Genomic DNA, 25,063 nt, shown 5'->3' with positions numbered 1-25,063 from the left:
ATTTTCACAAAGCCGTAAAGTTGACCGTTTGGAGTCCTTTGGTTTCTTTTTTCTCCCCTTCTTCCTTTCCCTACCTCCTATTAACTCAATACGATTGTTAACAGAAACCTGAACATCGCATACCTGGTGTTCCCCTTCCCCCTCACCTCTTTCTTCTATTCTCCCAAGTTATAAGGAAGAAGGGGTCCAAGTTTGTTGTTTGATTGTTGATTACACAGAGCAGCGAATTGTAGAAAGGAAATATGCTTTAACAAGTAAATGTGCACAATTTATTGAATAAAAAACATTAAGATAAATGATAATAAAAAGTGCAAACAATGGGAAAAAAGAAGAATATAATAATATAAGCAAAAAATGCATGTAAAATGAACAAATATGAAACTGTGTAAAAACAAAATGTTAATAAAAATATATTTAAAAAAAAAAAAAAACAATTGTCTACTGTTCCCTTTTTACAATAGGCTTTCAGCTTTTAGTTCTGTTTACCAAGTCTACGGGACACCTTATAGTATAAACTTTTTGTTACATGCAACTTCACACTTTGGCCAAACTTCATTCAACTGCATGCGGTTGCCTTCAGTCACTCAACAAACCAAAATTCTTCTAGTTACGTAAGCGCCTTTTTGCTTGTGCAATGCATGCACACAATCGTCCATATAAAAATAAAAAGAAGCAAATTGCATGCAGAAATTTCCACTGATTGTGCAACGCATGTACACAATCCTTTAACAATAAAAAAAACAAATCACATGTGGTGCCCTTCTTTCTAGTCTTCTCTGACAAATTCAAAAATAGATATATTTCCGTTGATGGTGCAGCGCATGCACATAATCCTTCAGCAATGAAAAAACACTAATTGCATGCAGTGCCCTTCTGTCCTTTCTGATAAGTTCATAAATACATATTTCCATAGATTGTGCAACACACGTTCACAATCCTTTGACAATAAAAAACAAATTGTGTGCGGTGCCCTTTTGGCCTTTTGTGACGGATTCACAAATACATATATTTCCATTGATTGTGCAGAGGGCGTAAGGAACCTCCTGAAGTGGCTCGCAAACTGCTACAGGGTGACCAAGAACACGCTTGAGACTCAGAAAAGACCACGCAGACTCTTCTTGGCAATCCAAAGAAAGTATTTACTAACTGTTAAGATAAGGAGAAAAACTCTGCCGACTGCACCTTAGTCCTGCACTACTTGCCTCTACAGTTTTACTCTAATGCCTGTTTTTATACACATTAGTACAATACTTTATTATACAATAATAGAAAACTTGCAAGTTTACAGATTAAAATTGAGAAGCACTCAAACCTATGACCCCATAACCCTGATTTCCTAGGCAATGTAATTACTCGCTCTTAATTATACATACAACAAAAGTTTATGACCGAGTATTCTTTGACCTATCAATGCGTACATGCTCTTTTGTAAATGTAATTTATTTGAAGTGTGTGCTGACATCATTGTGTGTCTGGTACTTCTGACTGTTCAGAATTTGGTTTCCTCCATGCAAACATTGTAAGTCGTGCACCTGTGCGCATTAGGCTAATCAAATCATCTACCCATTGTCTACTCAGTCTGTTTGTAGGCAGGGAGAGTGTGCCGGGGGCTCGTGTGCTGATGTCGTAAATACTTGCTGGTTGGTTAGACATGAGTTTGAATTTAACAGATGACCCTTTCATGTTGTTCCACCACATCCTTGAATGAATCTTTCACCTTGCTCATGTCAGTGTGGGGATTAGGCTTGTACTAGTTTTTGATTGTGAATAGTGGTGTAGTTTCTGCTTGTGCTTGATGTTGCACAGTGTTTTAACATTTCATTTTTACAGTAGTGCAATTATTTTTTACATTTTCTACAACATATATCAATCTGCCATTGTGACTAAAAGTTACAGATGTCCTTTTTCCCCCCTACTCATTTTCAATATTCCTTTTTTTCCAACAGTTATTTTCCTTGGTAAAACCTTGAGGGATCTACACATATGACCCCTTGCTGAATTCGAAAATGTGTCCATTTTTCAGGAATCCAGAATCACCAATGGGTTTCACACTAGTTTCCACCACAAACCGGAAGTAGGTTGAGCACACGAAAAGTAGGGAAAATAAGCTACATCTTTAAAAAATGCTAAAACTGTGGTACAAAATTTAGTTTTTTGATTCAGCTCTGCATGTCCTGAAAGCTGGGAAAATTGTGACTTTAGTACAGCCATCAGATTGTGGATTCCATTGTTATGGGAAAATACAGCACTTTTCTCCTATTTTTCTCGAAAAACTCAAAATGTTGCTATATTTTGCCTCTTTTCTCAGTCCCCTCCAGGGAAATCCACAAACCCTGGGCTCCTTAGGGACCCCAGGATGTTGGAGGGGGAGGGAGGTGGACTCATTTAGCGGGGATAACTTATGTGGACAAAGCGTTATGGAGGCCTAAGCACAAAATACCCCAAATAGCCAAAAAAGGGCTTAGCACTGAAGAGAAAAGGCCTGGCAGCAAGAGGTTAAGACAAAAAATACCCCCTTGAAAAAGATGCCTCGTGGCTGAAACAGAAAGTGGAAATAGTGTTTTATGTAGCAGACCAGTCACTTTGAACAGAATACCTGCTTCACAGAGTTGCATTATGTCAGGAGGCCCCCATAAAGGTGAACTGGTGGTGATTTTTGGGCCCTGATGTAGTGTGGTATTCAAGACTGGGTGCTGTTGGAGAGGAGAGGAAGAGTCAATTGAGAATGTACAGCAGGCACAGGTCCATGTTATCTATAAGACAGGGTCTGGGAGAGACGCCCACCAGAACCTAGTTGTGTGAGGAGTCTGCAGCAGGGTGCTGTGCTTTTGGTGAAGCTCAATTTGAATCCTGCCTTGAAATACATACTTATTAGAGGGACACCAATGACTCGTCTTCTGTCAAAGTCTCAGCCCCGGCAAACTGATTTTCTCTTCCTCCTGTCATAGGGCCACGTGGTGGAGAGTGAGGCCTGCATGATTTTCCCTGTATCAAATCATTAACTGTGTGATGCTTTTTTTCTGACTGATTTAGGTTCTATACTGTTTGCGTTGCTAATGGGTCCTGGCTTTAGCAAAACATAAAGCTCCAAAGCACCAAACATCCAAGAAATGCTCGGAGGTCAGACATTAAAAAAAGAAGTGACATAGTCTGCTCCCCAGTACAGCCAGGAGCGATACAGCATCTGCAAATGACATCCAAGAGCCGTCAATGATAGGTGCCTTACACCTTTAGATGCACAATTAAAAAAAAATATATATATATATATATATATATATCAACCCTGTGCCAAGACTTTGCTAGGACAGTAACTGTCTACCGTTTCCATTTCAAACCCTTGAAAAAACAACAGCAGCAAAATGCAGAGTAAACAAAACAAGCAACTCTGTCCGCAGTACCATGAGGATCCCTGTGATGCGTGCAGAAGTGTCAAATACTGACCGGGAAGCTCAAGTTTTAGCATTATTTTGCAATCCTCTGGAGTTTCTAGAATGCAGTGAAATAGTGCTCAGTCACACCCATGGAGCCTTCTAAGTGTTCCAGATACACAAAAAGTTTGATGCCAGATGTACTCACCAGACCACACCTTTTTCAAATTAAGGAGAGAAATCATGTCACTAGCCAGAATTCAGAGTGAGATTCTCTTTAAAGAAGGCAACATCTCACTCTCAAGATGTATATGGTTTATTCATTAGAAGAGGGGGGAGGGTGATACCAACTTTAGTCGACTCCCTGACTTCGCTGTTGCTGGGACTGAAGACTGAAGAAGAGGCACATCTCAATGAATGACGAAAACAACGAATCAACGAAAAGTGTTTACCAGATGAATGCACAAGACAAGAGGGCAGGGTAAGGAAATTAGAATGCTACATCTGGTGACTGGTCATGTTCTGCAGTAGCCAAACATTTTTGTAAAAGGTTTCAGATGGCAACCTTAGGTTTTTATTCAACATTCTTGTGGTTAGCCATTGATCCTTTCTGCATCTTGTTATCTTTTATCGAGTTTCTCTGAGATCTCTAAATTGTACATCAGACAAAAAGCACCTCTTTCACAAAATCGTGTTCATTCGTTTATATCTTCAAGACAAGTCACATGCCCTAAATATTTTTTAGGTCTCGCCTGCATGCTCTCACTTGTGAGATATATTGTAAACAAGGGGCTTACAGTCTGTCCATTTCTTAACATTCTTTGGCTTCAGTGTCACTCTTATTTGTTACCTTCTGACTGGCCAGCCTGTGCTGGTTTCACTTCCTCTTATTTCAGCATCGCATGAACCAAGTACTTAGTGCTTCAGCGTCCATGCTGCCCATCGGCTTATCGCAGTCTGATTGAGGTACTACGTTAACTTTTCTTCTTCTCTGTCATCCTTGTTGAACCTTGCCAAAAAAAAAAAGCTCTAGCTAAGGCTGCATCATAGTACTTCTTAAAATTAGTTTTAGCCACACTGCACAGCATCCGCTCTGCTGTACCGCATGGCTATAAAACATTGCCAAAGCCGATAGCTCAGATGAGATATGTTTGCTTTGCCATTGCTTGTTATGATGGATGAATATGCCTGGCTAGCATATTTCTTGCTGAGCTACTCCATGGTATTGCAGCAGCGTATTTCAAGCCATTCTCAATATTTTCTGTTATTTGTTGCTGTGGCTATTTCATGCTTATTTTTTGTAAACTTATTTTATACTTATTATTTATGTTGGTTATGCTGTAAGGTACAAAGTATGCATTCATTTGTCTTTAGTATGCAACTTTGTTTCTGCACTGCAGTTTCCGTCCAGACACCGTTTTATGCTGTGTAGCCACAAAAGGTATGTGATCATGCTGTAATGCCTATCGAAGATGTTTCTGGTATTATTTCCTGGCGCCATGTCATGCTATGAATGGAGTTAATTAAACTCACTACTTTGAATGTCCATTCCCTTAAAAGAGCCATAGAATAAAGAGAAAAGAAAAAAAATTCTCTTTAATCCATCCTTCATCACTAACGATCACCAACAGAAAGCTTTCTAGAATGTTCCTTTGCTAAAATCTGTTTGGGTTTGATGATATATTGTAACATTGATCATATGGTCCCTTTAACTCCCCTCTAGGAGGAAGCACATAATGGCTGCTCACTGAAAGTTCAATACAGCAGTGTTACCTGAAATACATTTTAAAAAGATAGCTGTACCATGCTTACATTCTTACTGGCAATCTAAACAGTTTCATTATAGCTAGCCCAACAAAATTAGAAGAGAGGCCATTTTGTTTATAAAAGGATTATACTTTGAGAAGAACTATAATATGACAATAGGATCGGCAGGGTTTGGGCCATAGAGGTGTTTTAGAAGTCAGGCTTACATTATTTTTGATCGGTCCTAAAGAAAGGAATGAAAGAGTCTGTGCTGGTCTGTTGCCAGTGCTCCTTCCCAGCCCGCAGCCATCATTAGTGCATAGATTTAAGAATTTGGATTTGGAAGTCTCAGCAGGAAGCAGAACATGGACTATACATTTTATTTGAGGGTTCACAGATCACAAACAAGAATAGATTGCTTTTTAATTGGCAGAAATTTTGAACTTTCTGTATTGCCCATATTGTCACCGGTGTTTTTTTTAAATTTATTTTTTACCACCAGGACTGATATTTTAATGTCCTGGCTGGTACAAAAATTATGAAAATCTTCAAAAGGCAATATTTCTTGCCTTCATCTTCGCTTACTTTAAACTGTAAATATAAAAGTAAAGTACTTTAAAATGTTATTCTGGAGCTACTTGAATGGTCCCTTTCTGATAATTAAAGTAAACAGACAGGAAGGCCATGTCAAAAAATGAATATGGAACATTTAAATAAAGTTATGTTTAAGTATCATGTCTGGGCCTCAACAGAATCTTAAAATGTGAACAAATGGCTTTTATTTTTCTCTGGGAACAGTGGCACCCTACGATAGAATCACACATTTTGTCAGACCACTCCCTGCTGCATGTGGAGATTTCATCACTTATCACTTTTGCTCCTTTAGTTTGGTCACTGTCTAGAACTGTAGTTCTAGGGGAAAACAAGATTAGTGATATATCATGACTCTGCCAAAGCAGTTCTTAATATTGCACAGAGTCTGATTTCTTATACATGTTGAGAAAACAAGTCTCTCTAGAAAGAAATGCATCCTGATTGGCACAGCAATGTAAGATATACTGAGAACTGAGCAGGGTACGGGATGAACTAGTGGGAGAATGGGGACATAAAATATTATTCTGCCTCTTAGCTTATATGATTAGAATACAACACACTTGCAACACCTTCTGAGAAACATTGTTGCAGAAAACACAACTACAGCCAACATCCTGAAGGTCTTTCACAAGTACAATTCCACATTGTACAATTCTCAGGTTTGTGGTAAATCCCATTCACGGTATTGTTGGGATTTTAGTGTGCCTCCCGTTGCACTAGAGGTCATGATGCTTTAGAAGAACATACCACAGCTATGGAAATCAAGCAATCCGTTAAAAACCTTGGAAAGCCTAGTCGTGAATATGACACTAGGACTTTACGACTCCTATATACAAAGCCTAGAAAGAATTTTGAGCTGATCCTTTTCAAAGGTTTTCAACTACCTTGTTATCCTGCAAAGCAATAACTAGATGTTGACGTTTACACTCCCATGTTGAAACCAAGGAAATATCCTGTTATGCGAGTCCTTTAGGCCTAATGTCTTTTAAACTATGGCATGATTTTTCTCTTTAACAGAAGCCATAATCACAGGATTGCTAGATGTAAGATCAACTTTGAAACTTGCATTCCATTCAGATTTCATAAAAAAAAAGTCAAATCTAGGCTAGCATACACCTGCCAGTCAGTCTTTAGGAGGTAGTCAAACGCTGAGAAGAACAGATGCTTCTTTCATCGCTTGACACTGAGCAGACATTTAATAATTTTATATGGCAATAAGTTAAACACACTATGCATAAAACCAGCCTTGGACCAAATATCACGACTTTCGTCCTCTAAATTTGTACTCCAGCAAAATTAAAGTTAAAGAAGAGCTGTCGGCAACAGCCATTCTATCTAGTAGGACTAGACAGGGCTGCCTCCCTCACAACTGAGTTTTTGAGCTAGCCCTGCACCCCCTAATAGGTAAAAACAAACTAACCCCATGACACTGTGAGCATTAGAATGAGATGGCTATATAAAAATAGCTATTTTTGCAGATGAAGGTTTTTTAACAGCTCTAAATCAATTTTTCCCTGATCTCTTCCTGAAGCTCTATAACTTCTCCAAGGCATCAGGCTTAAACAATTATTGCAATAAATCTATGTGTATGGAATTGGTTGGGTTGTCAGAATACGAAACTAAATTAAGTGACCCTGACTTCAGTCGGACTGCACAAGTATTTGGGGGCCATATCCCAGAAAAAACTAGTAACATTTATACAACTAAAATTTTACCTCTGATAGACATTCTATTCAAAGACCTGTATAAATTTGCTAGATTGGAAATGTCCTTGTATGTCATAATTGCCTGCATACAAATGTATTTCTTGACCAGATTGCTGTACAAAGCAAAATCACTGCCCATTCTCTTCCCCCAAGCACAACTTGGATGATATTTGCATGAAACTTGTGTGTGGAATAAGTCTTTTAAAATAGTTCAAATAAAATTTGGAAGGAAAACAAAGGGCCTCTGTAAGGAAATGCCTCCTTGGCATGGTTACCCTCTGATGTTTTGCCTTAGCTGATGCCAAGTTATGATTTGAAAGTGTGCTGAGGCCTGCTAACCAGGCCCCAGCACCAGTGTTCTTTCCTTAATCTGTACCTTTGTCTCCACAATTGGCACACCCTGGCATCCAGGTAAGTCCCTTGTAACTGGTACCCCTGGTACCAAGGGCCCTGATGCCAGGGAAGGTCTCTAAGGGCTGCAGCATGTCTTAAGCCACCCTGGGGACCCCTCACTCAGCACAGACACACGGCTTGCCAGCTTGTGTGTGCTGGTGGGGAGAAAATAACTAAGTCGACATGGCACTCCCCTCAGGGTGCCATGCCAACCTCACACTGCCCATGGCATAGATAAGTCACCCCTCTAGCAGGCCTTACAACCCTAAGGCAAGGTGCACTATACCATAGGTGAGGGCATAGGTGCATGAGCACTATGCCCCTACAGTGTCTAAGCAAAACCTTAGACATTGTAAGTGCAGGGTATCCATAAAAGTATATAGTCTGGGAGTCTGTCAAACACGAACTCCACAGCACCATAATGGCTACACTGAAAACTGGGAAATTTGGTATCAAACTTCTCATCACAATAAATGCACACTGATGCCAGTGTACATTTTATTGTGAAATACACCCAGAGGGCATCTTAGAGATGCCCCCTGAAAACATACCCGACTTCCAGTGTGGGTTGACTAGTTTTACCAGCCTGCCACACACCAGACATGTTGCTGGCCACATGGGGAGAGTGCCTTTGTCACTCTGTGGCCAGGAACAAAGCCTGAACTGGGTGGAGGTGCTTCTCACCTCCCCCTGCAGGAACTGTAACACCTGGCGGTGAGCCTCAAAGGCTCACCCCTTTGTTACAGCGCCACAGGGCATCCCAGCTAGTGGAGATGCCTGCCCCCTCCGGCCACGGCCCCACTTTTGGCGGCAAGGCCGGAGGAGATAATGAGAAAAACAAGGAGTCGTCACTGGCCAGTCAGGACAACCCCTAAGGTGTCCTGAGCTGAGGTGACTCTGACTTTTAGAAATCCTCCATCTTGCAGATGGAGGATTCCCCCAATAGGATTAGGGATGTGCCCCCATCCCCTCAGGGAGGAGGCACAAAGAGGGTGTAGCCACCCTCCGGGCTAGTAGCCATTGGCTACTAACCCCCCAGACCTAAACACACCCCTAAATTTAGTATTTAGGGCCCCCCAGAACAAAGCAAGATAGATTCCTGCAACCTGAAGACGAAGAAGAAGGACTGCTGACCTGAAGCCCTGCAGAGAAGACGGAGACACCAACTGCTTTGGCCCAGCCCTACAGCCTGTCTCCCCACTTCGAGAAAAACTGCAACAGCGACACGTCCCCCAGGGTCCAGCGACCTCTGAAGCCTCAGAGGACTACCCTGCATCTAAAAGGACCAAGAAATCCAGAGGACAGCGGCCCTGTTCCACAATGACTGCAACTTTGCAACAAAGAAGCAACTTTTAAAGACCACACGTTTCCCGCCGGAAGCGTGAGACTTTCCACTCTGCACCCGATGCCCCCAGCTCGACCTGCGGAGAACCAACACTACAGGGAGGACTCCACGGCGACCTCAACCCTGTGAGTAGCCAGAGTTGACCCCCCTGCAGAGGGAATCCAGAGGCTCCCCCTGACCGCGTCTGCCTGCTTCAAAGAACCCGCCGCCTGGTAAAGACACTGCACCCGCAGACCCCAGGACCTGAAGGATCAGACCTCCAGTGCAGAAGCGACCCCCAGATGGCCCTCTCCCTTGCCCAGGTGGTGGCTATCCCGAGGAGCCCCCCTTGCCTGCCTGCATCGCTGAAGAGACCCCTGGGTCTCCCATTGAAATCTATTGCAAACCCGACGCCTGTTTGCACTCTGCACCCCGCTGCCCCTGTGCCGCTGAGGGTGTACCTTTTTGTGCTGACTTGTGTCCCCCCCCCCCCCCCCCCCCCACCCCCCGGTGCCCTACAAAACCCCCCCTGGTCGGCCCTCCAAAGTCGCACTGGTGTCAGACTGGAACCGGGGCACCCCCTTCTCCATTGAAGCCTTTGCGTTTTGGGCACCACTTTGACCTCTGCACCTGACCGGCCCTGAGCGAGCTGCTGGTGTGGTAACTTTGGGGTTGCCCTGAACCCCCAACGGTGGGCTACCTTGGACCCAACTTTGAACCCTGTAAGTGCTTTACTTACCTGTGAAACTAACAAATACTTACCTCCCCCAGGAACTGTTGAATTTTGCACTGTGTCCAATTTTAAAATAGCTTATTGCCATTTTTGCCAAAACTGTACATGATATTGTGTTGATTCAAAGTTCCTAAAATACCTGAGTGAAATAACTTTCATTTGAAGTATTACTTGTAAATCTTGAACCTGTGGTTCTTAAAACAAACTAAGAAAATATATTTTTCTATATAAAAACCTATTGGCCTGGAATTGTCTTTGAGTGTGTGCTCCTCACTTATTGCCTGTGTGTGTACAACAAATGCTTAACACTACCCTCTGATAAGCTTACTGCTCGACCACACTACCACAAAATAGAGCATTAGTATTATCTCTTTTTGCCACTATCTTACCTCTAAGGGGAACCCTTGGACTCTGTGCATGCTATTTCTTACTTTGAAATAGTACATACAGAGTGAACTTCCTACAGCCTCATTATGACATTGGCGGTAAATGCCCACTACCGCCACGGCAACAGACGCCAACATACCGTTGCCGTGGCTACCAGCCGCCAACCGCATTATGACTGTAGACTGACTACCACCAGAAGGCTGGCTGTATTTTGTCGAAGGTCATGGCGGCGGACGGCAGTAGGGTGGCGCTGCTGCCAGCGGCAGCGCCACACCAGAAAAACACTGGCAATCATATCATGAGCCATGATACGGTCTGGCGGTGTTTTGCTGGCAGACGCTGCTGCTGGCAGCAGCGCCGCATCCCGCCTCCTACCAGAGGACCCCCCTCGAAGCAGGTAAGTCAGGTTGTCCGAAAGAAGAGGGGGCTGGGGGTGCTGTGTGTGTTTGTGGGGTTGTTGTGTGGGGGGGGGGGGGGGGGTCTGTTTTTGTATGCGTGCTTGCGGCTGTGAATGAATGAATATAAGTGTATGTTGTGTGTTGTGAATGCGTGTGTGCTACAATGTATGTTAGTGTGTGTTGTGGGGTGTGGGTATGTGCCTGCGTGGGTGGATGTGGGTATGCCTGTGTGTATGAGGGTGTGTGGAGGTCGGGGGGTCTGGAGTGGGAGTGGAAGGGTGGAAGAGGACTCTGGGGAGGGGGAGAAAACCATGCAGTAGGGGTGGGTCATAATCCCGAAGGTGGGATTGTGATGGCTGCCGGGCTGGAGACCGAAGTCTCCAGCCCAGCAGCTTTTACCACCCTGGCTAACGGAGTGGTACATTGGCGGTTTGGCTTGAGCCAATTTCATTATTTGGGAAAAGGTACCGCCAGCCTGTTGGCAGTACCTTTCCCCAAATTACCGCCATCCGCCAGGGTCATAATGGGGGCCTAAGTCTCTCTGATGTTCGTAGATTTAGCCAGGCTGCCAGCTTGACCCTGTGCTATTTCATATTGACTTTGCTTGTGCCTTGTAACAAGGCAGCAGTGCATTACAGTCATTCACAAACAAAAGCATTATTATACCAAGGCCCATCTCATTTGAATGGAAATCTGCAAAAGTGATAGTTTATTCCATGCCTTTTGTATACTTTGGAAGGGTATTTTACAAACCAAAGTGATTTCAATAAGCATGTTATCCTGTCTTGCGCTATACTACAGGGGCTGATCAATAGTATTGAGTGGAGGGTAACATACTAAAAGTACAGCCATGCATAATCACAAGTGGCTGAAAGTCCGACTCTGCAGATGCCCAGTGTCTGACAAGTCTCATATAGAAGTACAACTGTGTGCTTAAAGTATGTAAGTACAAACGTGGAGGGGGGGGGGGGGTGGTAGGGGACAAGTTTAAAAGAGTGTGGCATGAATTCTGCATATACTTAAATGTGTTCATTTCAGTAGACCATGGAATCTAGCCATTGTTTAATTTAAGGAGATTACCCTCTGCCCCAGAAATATGAAATCTATTGTTTTGCTAACAGCAGTGCCAATGCCATATGACTCCTGTGGGGAGTGTATCTCTGCCAAACAGTCCACAGGGTAATTCTGAAGTCCATGGGTATCTAACATTCATCATGACAGATAAATCAGTCATTAAATCATTCCAGTACGTTTTGGATTTGTCCGAAGACCAGGTCAGTGTAGGAAGCCCGCCTCGGACTCCCCACATCTGGCACAGCTTGCGTTCCTCCCCGGATACCCTCTCCAAAGCACCACGGGGAATCATAACAATCTGGGCTTAGTATCACACATACGTAAATAGAAGTGCTAGAAACAGTAGATTGTATATGTCTGACTATGCACCTCTCAAATGTTCATATGTTTCTTGAACGTCCTGCTCCCCAAGCGTAGAAAGGACTAAGGACCTGAAATAAATGGTTGTCCAAAGTTGTTTAAACTTTTGTGTCCTTTGTGCTCTAACCAGGGTGGATCCTGTGTGAGACCCTCTGTTAATTCTCAATTGGCTGCACAGTCAATATAGAACAAAGAGGCATTGTAGTGCATTTTTTTACTATGTTTGGTTGTATTTGCACAGTAGCAATATAAAGCTTTATACTATTTTATTAAAATATTATAGGATAAGGAGAGGGCAATTAATGAACTGTGTAAGAAGCGGTTTGTCTCCCATGATTTCTGTTTTCGCAGTCTTTTATTTTCTTTCCTTGTGCTCCCCAAAACCTTTGAAGAGCATAGTGAGAACATTTTGATGGATTTCTAGATTTGACGCTGGAAGCTCCTTTATGGTGTGAAGTAAAGACTGAGATTCAGGCCTCATTATGAGCTTTGTGGCCTGGTGATCAAACTTCTGTGGCAATTGCATCACAATGGACAGATGCTGCAAAATCTAGAGTTGTCCACATTGTTGGTTTACATTTTTCAACTTGTACATGCATGATCAACTGTCTACAAAAACGACAGCCATGGCATGGTAGGCTTTTGTCACTTACCAGTATTCCTCAAGATTTATCCCCAAACCTGCGGCCATCTTCAGAAATAATATTAACAGTTCTTCCAATCTCAGCCCTCCACACCCACAATACTTTCATTGGAAATTTCTCCCAATGCTAAGGGGACATTTCAAGTCTTTTTTTGTGTGGAACCACCATGGTTTAGATGGTGGTCCCTGACAAAATTGAAGCTTGTTAAAGTAGTGTTGAAAATTAACTCTAAATTATGCAGCTCTTTTGATTCCATATATGCCAGGGTCTACTCCACTGCAGATGTCACGATCTGGGGATTGCACCTCTCCACCCCCATACCCCGTACTATGGAGCTACAGGGTTCAGAATACTAACCCTGGGTAGAAGGACTTAGTTCAGTGCGCCAGCATGAATTAGAAATCCAGTTGAAGTGCAGCCCACCAAGTAATAACTGTGTAGGTGGTGTTTTCTGGTCATGATTAGTCTGTTCAGATGAGCTCGGGGACAGAGTGGAAATTTTAAACCCACTGTCATAAAAATGAATAACACACTCAAAATAGCACTGAGAAACACTGGATAAAACTTTAAAATGGTTAATTCTAAATCTAAGTCTAGTGCATAAGATATGAATGGTAACCACAGAGAATGGGAAACTAAATGAAGCAATGCATGACATGGTCAGCCAAACAATATTAACATTCCTCACAGTGTTAGTAAGTTCATAGCACCTTAACACCCTATATTTCCTTCCAAGCGCTATGCTAAAATGTAGCAGAAAATAGAAGGCCTATGAATCAAGTTTCCTAAGATGGATTGCACAACATACCTTCTCTCAGTAAAAAAAAAGCTGTGTATCTATTCTTTATCAGAGCCTTGTGCAGGGGAAAAGGCAGTGCCTGGTTGAAGGCCACATTTCTGCACAGTTCTTAGAGCACCCCTGGACTGATGCTGGTTTTTGGTGCAAACCAGAGTGACCTCTGGATTGATAGTTCTGTTGCAAAGCCCTCCAGATAATGGTCAGTTACCTGGGCTTTTGTAGAATCTGATGGCTGATTTTGTCTCAGGTTTATAACTGTGCCAACACTAAAGTCCCAACAAGACAAAATAAGTATGGCAATAAATGTCATCTCGATTGACATGTAGATATTTCACACAATATAACGAATCAATTGAAATGCTTTAGTTCTCACTATAAACATCCATAATGTTATGGCAGCCACCACATTATAAACAAAAATGTCAGCCTGCATAGGTGTTGAACATGATGCTAGCACTTCTGCGTGTGTCTAAAACGTACCTCTTTCTATTCGAAAGAGGTAAGAGTCTGCAGGCAAGCACATGATTAAAAATAGAAAAGGTTTAACCGAGGCCTATAACAGTGTTCGCAACGCAGATGTTTCTACAGTTGTAGAATGTAGCTGCATCTTCATTCGAAACAATGCATTTTTTTGCACTCTGACCAGTTTTTATGGTTAGACACTTGCTATGTTTTGATAAATTGTCTGTTACTTCACTCCTCAACATAAGCACCTTTGACATTGTTTTACTCATATTGCATACTTTGCACAGTGGCGCTCAGCAGAATCATAGAAACTGAAGATGGAATTGTGGATTAAAAGCATATGTTTCCTCTTGGCTTCTTCAGAGCCTAATTCCAGATTCTTATTGATGACACTATTAAGTGTTTTTCTTTCATGGACTCTTCTGAATACATCCAAAAGGTTGCATTACAGCGAAGCAAAACATTTTACTTGGGTTTAAAGCTGACTATACAGGTCAATTTGTTCTCCACATGGTGTTCTAGAGTAATATCAAACATCCATTTGTTTGCCTGAAAAATATATGTCCACTGATAACATCCCATGAGGCCGGTTATAGGCACAACTAAGGAAGTGTGAGATACCATCACACCTCCTGAAGGTAATAGATTCACCATACAGTGGCACTTGAGTAAGAGTCAAATTATCTGCTCTAGGAAGTTGGCTCTGTATGTACTATTTCAAAGTAAGAAATAGCATGCACAGAGTCCAAGGGTTCCCCTTAGAGGTAAGATAGTGGCAAAAAGAGAGAATTCTAAAGCTCTATTTTGTAGTAGTGTGGTCAAGCAGTAGGCTTATCAGAGGTTAGTGTTAAGCATTTGTTGTACACACACAGGCAATAAATGAGGAACACACACTCAAAAGACAATTCCAGGCCAATAGGTTTTTATATACAAAAAAATATATTTTCTTAGTTTATTTTAAGAACCACAGGTTCAAGATTTAAAAACAATACTTTAAATGAAAGGTGTTTCACTCAGGTATCTTAGGAACTTTCAATCATCACAATAGCATGTACAGTTTTGGCACAAATGGCAATAAGCTATTTTAAAATTGGACACTGCAAAATTCAACAGTTCCTGGGGGAGGTAAGTATTTGTTAGTTTCACAGGTAAGTAAAGCACTTACAGGGTTCAAAGTTGGGTCCAAGGTAGCCCACCATTGGGGGTTCAGGGCAACCCCAAAGTTACCACACCAGCAGCTCAGGGCCGGTCAGGTGCAGAGGTCAAAGTGGTGCCCAAAACGCATAGGCTTCAATGGAGAAGGGGGTTCCCTAGTTCTAGTCTGCCAGCAGGTAAGTACCCGCGACTTCGGAGGGCAGACCAGGGGGGTTTTGTAGGGCACCGGGGGGGACACAAGTCAGCACAGAAAGTACACCCTCAGCGGCACATGGGCGGCCGGGTGCAGAGTGCAAACAGGCGTCGGGTTCGCAATAGGTTTCAATGGGAGACCCGGGGGGTCTCTTCAGCGATGCAAGGGAGGGGCTCCTCGTGGTAGCCACCACCTTGCTAGGAATAGGGCCGCCTGGGGGTCGCTCCTGCACTGGAGGTCGGATCCTTCAGGTCCTGGGGGCTGCGGGTGCAGTGGGTTTACCAGGCGTTGGGTTCTTTGAAGCAGGCAGTCGCAGTCAGGGGGAGCCTCTGGATTCCCTCTGCAGGCGTTGCTGTGGGGGCTCAGTGGGGTCAACTCTGGCTACTCACGGGCTCGCAGTCGCCGGGGAGTCCTCCCTGTAGTGTTGGTTTTCTGCAGGTCGAGTCGGGGGCGTCGGGTGCAGAATGGAAAGTCTCACACTTCCGGCGGGAAACGTGTGGTCTTTTAAAGTTGTTTCTTTGTTGCAGGTTTCAGTCTTTGTGGAACAGGGCCGCTGTCCTTGGGAGTTTCTTGGTCCTTTTAGATGCAGGGTACTCGTCTGAGGCTTCAGAGGTTGCTGGACACTGGGGGACGCGTCGCTGTTGCAGTTTCTCTTGAAGTGGGGAGACAGGCCGGTAGGACTGGGGCCAAAGCAGTTTGTGTCTCCGTCTTCTCTGTAGGGCTTCAGGTCAGCAGTCCTTCTTCGTCTTCAGGTTGCAGGAATCTAGTTTCCTAGGTTCTGGGGTGCCCCTAAATACTGAATTTAGGAGTGTGTTTAGGTCTGGGAGGGCAGTAGCCAATGGCTACTGTCCTTGAGGGTGGCTACACCCTCTTTGTGCCTCCTCCCGGAGGGGAGGGGGCACATCCCTATTCCTATTTGGTGGGAATCCTCCAAAATTAAGATGAAGGATTTCTAAAAGCAGGGGTCACCTCGGCTCAGGACACCTTAGGGGCTGTCCTGACTGGTGGGTGACTCCTCCTTGTTTTTCTCATGATCTCCCCTGGACTTGCCGCCAAAAGTGGGGGCTGTGTCCAGAGGGCGGGCATCTCCACTAGCTGGAGTGCCCTGGGGCATTGTAACACAAGGATTGTAGGAGGCTGGCCCAGTGTTTCGTGGACACCTATAGTGTTACACCTTATACTGGATCCAGGCAACTCTTATTAGATAGTGTTATAGTGTCTAGGTAGCTGGGGCTCTCTAGTGGTAGCTGTGGTGAGCAGCCAAGACTTATCTAGGAGGAGTGTGAAGCACTTGTAACACCACAGAAGTCACCTAGTAACATATTACACATGAAATGAAGCACACAGTGTTGCAAAAATAAGGGTAATTTATCACAGGAACACCAAACGAGATTACTATAGGCAACCCCCCTTCTGGAGGTAAGAACCCACAAAATATACACAGGTAAGTATTAGGAAATAGCACAAAATAGCAAAGGGCCCTCCGTCTTTGCCTCAGGTGCCTGCAGATGCAGGGAAATGACTCATTCACTCCAAGGGAGATTCCTTCTTGCTTCTTTTGTGCAGCTGAAGTCTTGCCGACCCTAGAGGACGCACAGCCGTAGAAAAGTTGCAAGTTGTTGACAGAAGCCACAGAATCGATGTTGCAAGGACGGGTCATCTCAGTGTTAGTCTTTTTCGTTTCCTGTGAATTCCAGCAGCAGTTCCAGTGGCCGGGGCGAAGAGGTCATTGCAGAGGAATCCTGGTGGAGTCTTGCATGCATAATCTTGGGACCCACTCGCAAGGGACTCCCTAAATATTGGCTCACTGTTCACAAAATATCACTGAGAGCCGAGCATGTGTCTGGAGTCAACAACACTGTAGCAGACACACTCCGCAGGGTAACAGACAGTTGGCATGAGTGGGAACTGGATCAAACACAGCTAAATAGAATATTTTCACACTTGGGCACACCCGCAATGGATCTCTTTGTTAGAGACAAGAACAACAAATGCCAGTCGGTATCTGCTCCCAGGGTTGTGGGGGATTACCCTTATGATCAGATGGTCAGGAATTTGTGCATACACTCCACCAACAAGACATACAGGTTAAAATCAAAGAGATTCTGTGTTTGGTGTCAACAATCTAGCGTGCACCACCTGAAAGCATCACCTGAGCAGATTCTGCTGGATCTCCTACCGCTCTCTAGATCAGGTTTAGTGCATGTGTCTGTCAAAGTTGACCTCGCAGCAATCTCGAGATACAGATGTTCATCTCATTCTCTTTGCTCCTCGAGGATGAGTAAACAATTCAATAAGGGATTATTCAGAGCTTTCTCTCCAGTCCAAGCTCCTTCTCCTCTGGAATGGAATTTCAATATAGTGCTCTCACAGCTAATGAATCCATCATTGGAACTCATTCACAAGGCAGACCTAAAGTTCTTGACTTGTAAGATGGCATTACTGTGAGCTCTCACCTCTGCTAGGAGAGTCAGTGAAGTTCAGGCTTTCACAGAGCAGGAATCATTCCTACATATCACTGACTATTATGTACTCCTCAGTACAAACCCAAGATTCATACCAAAAGTTCCATCTTAATAAGCCCAACATATACTGCACACTTTTATTTTCCAGAATCCAGCTACTCCAGCTAAGCAGTCTCTCCATACTCTGGATGTCAACAGTGCCTGAAATTCTATTTGATTGTACTCAGCACATACGTAAAACTGACCAGCGTTTAGTATCATATAGTCAAAAGCAACAAATTGCTTCAGTCACAAAAGCCACTATTGCAAGATGGATTTCTGCTGCCATCCAGTTTTGCCATTCAGAGGTGGGTAAATCATTTACAGCCAAAGCCAGAGCACATTCAACAAGGGCAGTGTCCACTTCGAATGCTCTGTTTGCAGGAGTAGCATTGGAGAATATTTGCCTTGCTGCAACGTGGAAGAGCACCCATGTATTCATGCAGCACTACTACCTAGAATCGCCGCAGCATGGTGATGCAGCTGTAGAACATGCATTGTTAAGTCATCTGTTCAAATAAGGTGAGCCTCTATTCATGAGGTTTTTATGTTGGTTTTTAAATATAGTTCCATGTCATGTTGTTTTAATCTGCAGTCCTGTCTTTCCATGTCTGGAAAGGTAAGCTTAGGCGATGTAGATATATTGTATTGATTTCTTACCCTCCATCCTCAATGGGAATTTATATTGCCTCTAAAGCATGCTATTCTGATTCAAGCATGTGAATCTATGAAAGACCCAATACCGGAGAAAAAAATGAGTTACTTACTGTAACTTCAGTTCTCAAGTATATGTATCATAGATTCACATGTGACCCACCCTAGGCAGGCCCCCCCCACACCCCTGAGAGGCTCCCCTTATGGCTCCTGTGAAGTTATTACACTTGTGCTCGAAAATCTGAGGGATGCAGCCTCTCTTGGGGGTGCTGTCACCCGATTGGTCATAGTTCAAGTTTGGTACTTTTTTTAACAAGGACATAGATAAGTTATTGTATGGTAATAATACATACTGCTATGTTATTGTACCGCGGGACTCACACTTCGACGACTGGTAATATTTCAAGCATGTGAATATATGAAAGATACCAATACTGGAGAACTGAAGTTACAGACGCGCAACTCATTTTAATTTTCGGAAAGATTAACTTGTACCTCACCTGCATGGAGCTCTTTTTATAGGAACAATGTCTGTCTCGGGAAACACTTTCGGACCCAAATTCTTTGAGAACTACCTGCTGCCATATGATGGTCATGATCACAGTATTATGTTTGATGTAATCTTAGTATTATGCGCCAAAAGGTAATGACAAACTTGAAATTGGTTCTAGCTTATGAAATATTGTATTTTATCCTTTCCTGCGAACATCAGCTTGCAATCAGCTCTGGTTTATGATATATTGTATTTTATGTTCTTCATCATGTTACATATCTTGAATGCCCCAAAAAGTGATTACTATCATGAAATTTGGATCTTTTATGAAATCCTGCTTTTATCTTGCTCTAATATTTATGCTACGATGATAGGAAATGCTGTTTTAGAACTTGTTCTCTTAATTATGCTATAATGTAATGATTTTAATTGAACAGCAGCCAGTACCTAAAAAATAATGTCCATTACAGGACTTAAACACCAAGCACATAATATAAAATTATATAGGGCATAATAAAGTGATAACACAGCTCTCTGGATTCTAGTTTTTTTTTTATTCCCCTAGAACCTTACATGGATGACTGTCCCATTCTGGTTTTAACCGTTTCTCACCCTCTAACATGGAATTTGAGTAAAGCTAACCAAAAATTAAAACCTTTTGACTGAAGAACATCACCTTTTAGATACAATTTCTCAAAATATGCATGTAATACATTAGAATACATTAGAATACTTAGCCTGTAAGTAAAAGAAACCACATGTTCACAATTTCTTGCAGAAATGTAAGTCAGCCTCTTCACCCTACAACAATCTGTTATGATATTCATTTCAAACCTTAGCCAGTGAGTCTGCCTTAGATAACTGATACAAGCAAAGGACAATTAATCTTCAATTTTATTTTTATTTTTTTATAGCAATTGCAAGCTTGCTGTAAAAACAATACATCTCAATTGCAGTTTCCACACCAGACTAACCTGATGAAAGTTAAATCATTAGCACAAGTTGAAATTAAAATCTGTATCAATCACTACTTTACATGGTCTTAAAGTTCTCTCACAATTTCAGAATACTTTATCCCTAAAACAATTTGTATTAAACTCCTAATTTTAACTATTTGAAACATCTAATTTATCTGGGTATCTCAGAGATACTTATAATAGAACACAGGAATCATAGGTTTTATTGAGAGAATTGCAGCCATTAATATTACTGTAAGTAAAGTGCAAACAAATGAAATGTCAAACACTAATTTTGTTGCCCTATTTAACATACATTTGCAGTGCAATGAGTATTACATATTTTCCTATTGAGTTTGATTGTTTTTCCATTTCTTTTCATTTCTCTTAGGTTTAATTGTCAGCGGCGATGTAATAATAAAATCAAAACATCAATCCATTGGGTTAGGAAATGCCTCTTTCACTACACCTCCTTTAAAACGTGCTTCAAGTATGAAAGCGACCATATTGCCAAATTCAGGTATGCTTATATAGTAGCTAGAGTTGTATACACAGTAAAGTTTATGTACCCACATTGTTACATGGAAATGTTATATCCGCTACAAAGTGTATTTCATTTTAGGGTTCTCCAGTGTTGGCTCTTTCATAGATTCACATGCTTGAATCTTCCCCATCGTCGGGAGTCCCACAGTATCGCTAGAAAAGCACTAAATTATATATAGCCATATGCCAAAATGCAATGGCTATCCATTGCAATACCCAATCCATTTCCTTTTGTAAAAAAAGAACCAGACTTAAACTATAACCAATCAGACAACAGCACCCTGAAGAACACTCCCAAGAGAGTCTGAGTTACTCAGGTTTGTTTGATAAAAGTATCCTTGAGGAAATAGGGGAAGCCTCTCGGGAGGAAGGTGGGTCGAATCTTTGAAAGATACTAATATTGGAGAACCCTACTTACAGGCAAGTATCTTATTTTCTTCTCCATTATTGGATCTTTCATAGATTCACATGCTTGAATCAGAAAAGCTAGCAGTTGTAACGGTTGACTCTAAAAATACAAATATCCTTAAAGGATGGTGGGTGATATACATGTCTGTACTACTTAGCACTTAATAAGTGTTAGCATATAAAATCAGGAAAAATTATATAAACACAATATGTGAGATGATATTAACAAAAAAACAAAGGAGTACCTCTATGTGAAGAGGCTTACCTTATTGGAACAGATGGCGTAAGACTGCTTGGCCCTATAGCTCTGTTATTTCAGGTCCAATCCAAAAAGTAATGCCAAGTGAAAGTATGTGTATTTTTCCATGTTGCAGCGCGGCAGATCTTTTCTAAAGTAACGCCAGCAAACAGCACACAAAGGAAGATATTGCCCTTGTGGAATGTGGCTTAGGTAGGCTTAAGTGTGAGAGGCTTATCAGCTTTACCATGGCAGGGTTGAATGTTTGCTGAAATCCATTGTGCAATAGTTGTCTTTGTGACTGAAGCACAAAGTTTATTAGAATCATAGGAAACTAGCAACTAATCATTCTTTCAAATTTGTTTAGTCCTCTGCAAGTAAAATGTAAGACATCTTTTGATGTCTAGAGAATGAAGAGATTTCTCAGCTGATGAGGATGGATTGGGAAAAAAGGTGCAAAAAACAACTGGTTCGTTAAGATGAAATTGAGATGGTACTTTCAAAATAAACCTTGGATTTCTTCTAAGGAGAACATAGTTGTCAGTGAAGCGCAGATATGGTTCTCTGATGTTAAAGGCTTGATTTTTAGTGCCAAAATTAATGCAACTTTCCAAGTAAGATATTTGAGCTTGGCTTTGTGAATAGGCTAAAACAATGACTACGTTAAGACTCCACTCCAGTGGAGGAGCTCGACTAGGGAGAAAAGTCCTGAACAATTCTTTCATTAATTACTTGATAATGCAATTAGAACAAAGAGTATTTACTGCTTTGCTAGTGATAATGTGGGACTTCCACTTCGACGACTGGGAAAATTCAAGCATGTGAATCTATGGAATATACCAATACTGGACAACCGTACTGACAGGTAAGTAACTTATTTTCTTCCTGTGTATCAAATAATTATGTGAGAGAAATGTGGATATTGTTTTTATTATCATGTTATGTTTAACTAAACCTAAACCCCTGTTTATAGTTGTGACATTTAACCCAATAAAAAAAGACATTGAAAAATCCCATGAACAAAAACATCAACAGACAAAATATTAGTTGCTAAGTGATTCATTACCTTAACATAGAAATCAAAATTTTAACTGCACTATTTTCTCTTCTTATTAAATGGGAGGTGTAGACCTCCTGCACTGTTTTCCCCCTTTCCATTGCTCCTTTGTGTAGCTTGTCCTTCAACCTTGTGGCTCCTTATTTGCATCTAATCCATGTTCATTCAAAGGATATCTTTTCAGCCTCCTCTCCTGGCTGATGTTTTGCCTTCCTAAACTTAGGTGAGCTGCAAGTACATGGGGCTGAAAGTGAACCCAAATAGTTGAACAGCAGCTTGTTAGGAAAATTGTGTATCTGTTCTACAATTTGTGGCTGATTGACAATTGTTTGGCTCCAAATATAATTTTGTCTTTTCAGCCTTTAAAAAGAGGTGTCCCTGTCAACCATTGGCATTCCCAAAATGAAACATTATGGCATCAAACTTAAGTTTCTCTTGCAGTAGCAAGTTACTGTAGTGAGACCTGCATCATGTCTGTAAACCAAGAAGAAACGTTGGTTCAGTGTGCCATTCTTTTCATTGCAATAGAACTATTTGGCACAGATGGGACAGTAGGTGGGAGTACTAAGAAGTTATGTAGCACTAGGAATCTATAGAGACCCTTTACAGTGTGGTTTACGGGAGGTGAGGGGTGTTGTGTGTTAATGCTCGTTATGCTCTGATATTTCACAAACCCAACAGGAGCAGGGCACAATTTCTGTGTCCCCCCTGAAGACTCAGATTCCAGAGATAAAGGATCTCTATCAGCCTTCAACAACCCTGCATCCAGGACTGGGAACAGACCTCTCGACTCAAATGTTGTGCGCTCCTATCCCAACCCCTCTGTGTCCCCCAGGCACCTCCCTCTCTCTGCCCCAAACCCCCATGAATCAACCTTGAAAGGAATCTCTGCTCCATGGCATGGAACAGACCAGGGAGTGAACTCTTGTGACCAAAGGACCTCTTCTGAAGGTTTGCCTGTTGTCACTGTCTGCTGTGTTAGCAATAATTCAACACCAAAAACCAACCTTGATGCCTGAGGTATCTCAAGTTCGTTAAAAGCCACTGGTCTAATAGCTGAGACAATTCTAATCTGCCTTTGGCGCCGAAGTCAGGTCAGCTTTGAAGCTGAATAAGTCTTCAGTGACTAGCCACAGCAGAAAGACATGAAGGCTATCCAGGCACTGTACCCTGATGCTAGGCAGAGGACCATTACATTAACCTTAACACAGACAATATTGATGCCTGACCCTATTGGTCCGCAGCCACTCCATAAAAAGTGCAAAGTCATCCTTTAAGAAGAGCATGTTAGATGAGTTTGACTGTTCCCTATCCCAAATAAAAATGAAAGTATCCTCTGTCCCACCACAGCAAATATCTCCACTACATGCTGTCTTCCCTGAATCAGCAGATGACCCTTCTACAGATCCACTGCTTCCATGGCTAACAGAACAATTGAAAGACACTTGGACATAATTACAAAATGGATGCTCTAGATGACTCTTCTTTAGAGTTGTACCCCGTAAAGCCTTCGCTGTCTGACCACACCTCTGCCTATACCACAGTCACAATGAGAGAGGCAGGAAAGCACAAAGTTCCACTGTTGCACTCTCACACAATAAACTAAGATCATGACAAACTATTATTGGAAGACTTTCACACACTCCTGTTAAAGGGCGCAATTAAGATAGTGCTGATAAAATGACAAGGACAATGCATGTACTCCCACATCCTCAGAAAAGACAAAACCTTGTGCCCAGTTTTTGACCTTAGATGGCTTAAGTGCTACATAACATCTAGTCACTTAACAATGGTAATTCCACAGGATGTCAACCCTCTTCTGAAAGTAGGTTACTGTATGAAGACACTCCGCCTCGAGGAGGCCTACTTCTGCCTTCCCATACACCAGGTTTATCACTAGTATATAAAGTTGTGGTAAATGAAACACCCTAGCAATACAACGTCTTTTTTTCGTGGTCACTACAACTCCATTAGTGTTCACAAAATTTCCAGCATTAGTGGCGGGGTGCCAAGGGAAGCAGAATGGGGGTTCCAGAGAGTTTGAGCCCGTGAAACAGGCCTGGGGAGCTTGAGTGGGGTCTGAAACCAAGCTCAGATTCTCATTATAAGCCCAGAACAAAAGGGTGTTATCCTGTTGAGTTCAGATCTGGTATTATAGAAGAGAGACAGTTTTTTTTCTTTTTTTTTTTCGTTTCCGGTTTTAGGATTAAAGGAATGTACAAAAGGGGAGCGTTGGGCCTGTATCTGAATTTGGCATAATGGAAGATAATGGATGTTGCATTGAAACATTTAAGCAGAACTTGTGCTTGGCTAGTGTCTGTAGAAATCTTAAAATGTTGAATATTTTAAGCCATAATTTAAGAGGCATTAATGCCACAGCCATGAGGTTGTGCATTCTCCGAATTCTTCCTCCAAGAGATTCAACTCTTAAGATTGGATTAGGCTCCATGCCACAAATTCACTAGTATAATGGCGTCCGGTCCTAGTCTGGTATGAGTCACAAAAGGTTCACATAGCTGATTTGTTTGCCATTAATACCACCTAAGAACAGTTCCTATTTGATACCATAAATTAGAAAGCACTGAATAGATCTCATGCAGCAGAACTCCACAAAGGTCATAGAAGAATAGGGAGTTGTTGTACAGGCCTAGTTTGAGGAACATATGGTGAGTGAGGGACCGCAGTACTTCACAAACCTGGGGAATACAGCCTGTTCAGACCATTGGCCAGTAATTATTCATTAGCCTTCTGGGGTCCTCTGTTTGTATACTTCAAGGGAACAGTAAAGCCACTCCAAACCCCTTCCATTAAAGTATCATTCTGATTAAAGGTGAGACAGCAGCATGAGTGTTGTGGAGACTTTGGAGTCAC

The 25,063-nt window shown here is 42.2% G+C and overlaps 1 protein-coding gene across 2 annotated transcripts in view; it reads left to right on the top strand.

Moving 5' to 3' along the window:
• The window catches only part of TOGARAM1 (TOG array regulator of axonemal microtubules 1), a 489,673-nt gene that overhangs the window by 235,958 nt on the left and 228,652 nt on the right, over positions 1–25,063 (top strand). For both annotated transcript variants that reach the window (XM_069208622.1, XM_069208621.1), the window contains one exon: positions 20,338–20,466. In XM_069208622.1, the coding sequence (XP_069064723.1) occupies positions 20,338–20,466 (129 nt within the window). The remainder of the gene's footprint in view (positions 1–20,337; positions 20,467–25,063) is intronic.

This window comes from Pleurodeles waltl, chromosome 9, assembly GCF_031143425.1.
Source record: "Pleurodeles waltl isolate 20211129_DDA chromosome 9, aPleWal1.hap1.20221129, whole genome shotgun sequence".
Lineage (NCBI taxonomy): Eukaryota > Metazoa > Chordata > Amphibia > Caudata > Salamandridae > Pleurodeles > Pleurodeles waltl.
This window is presented reverse-complemented; position numbering and strand designations above follow the sequence as displayed.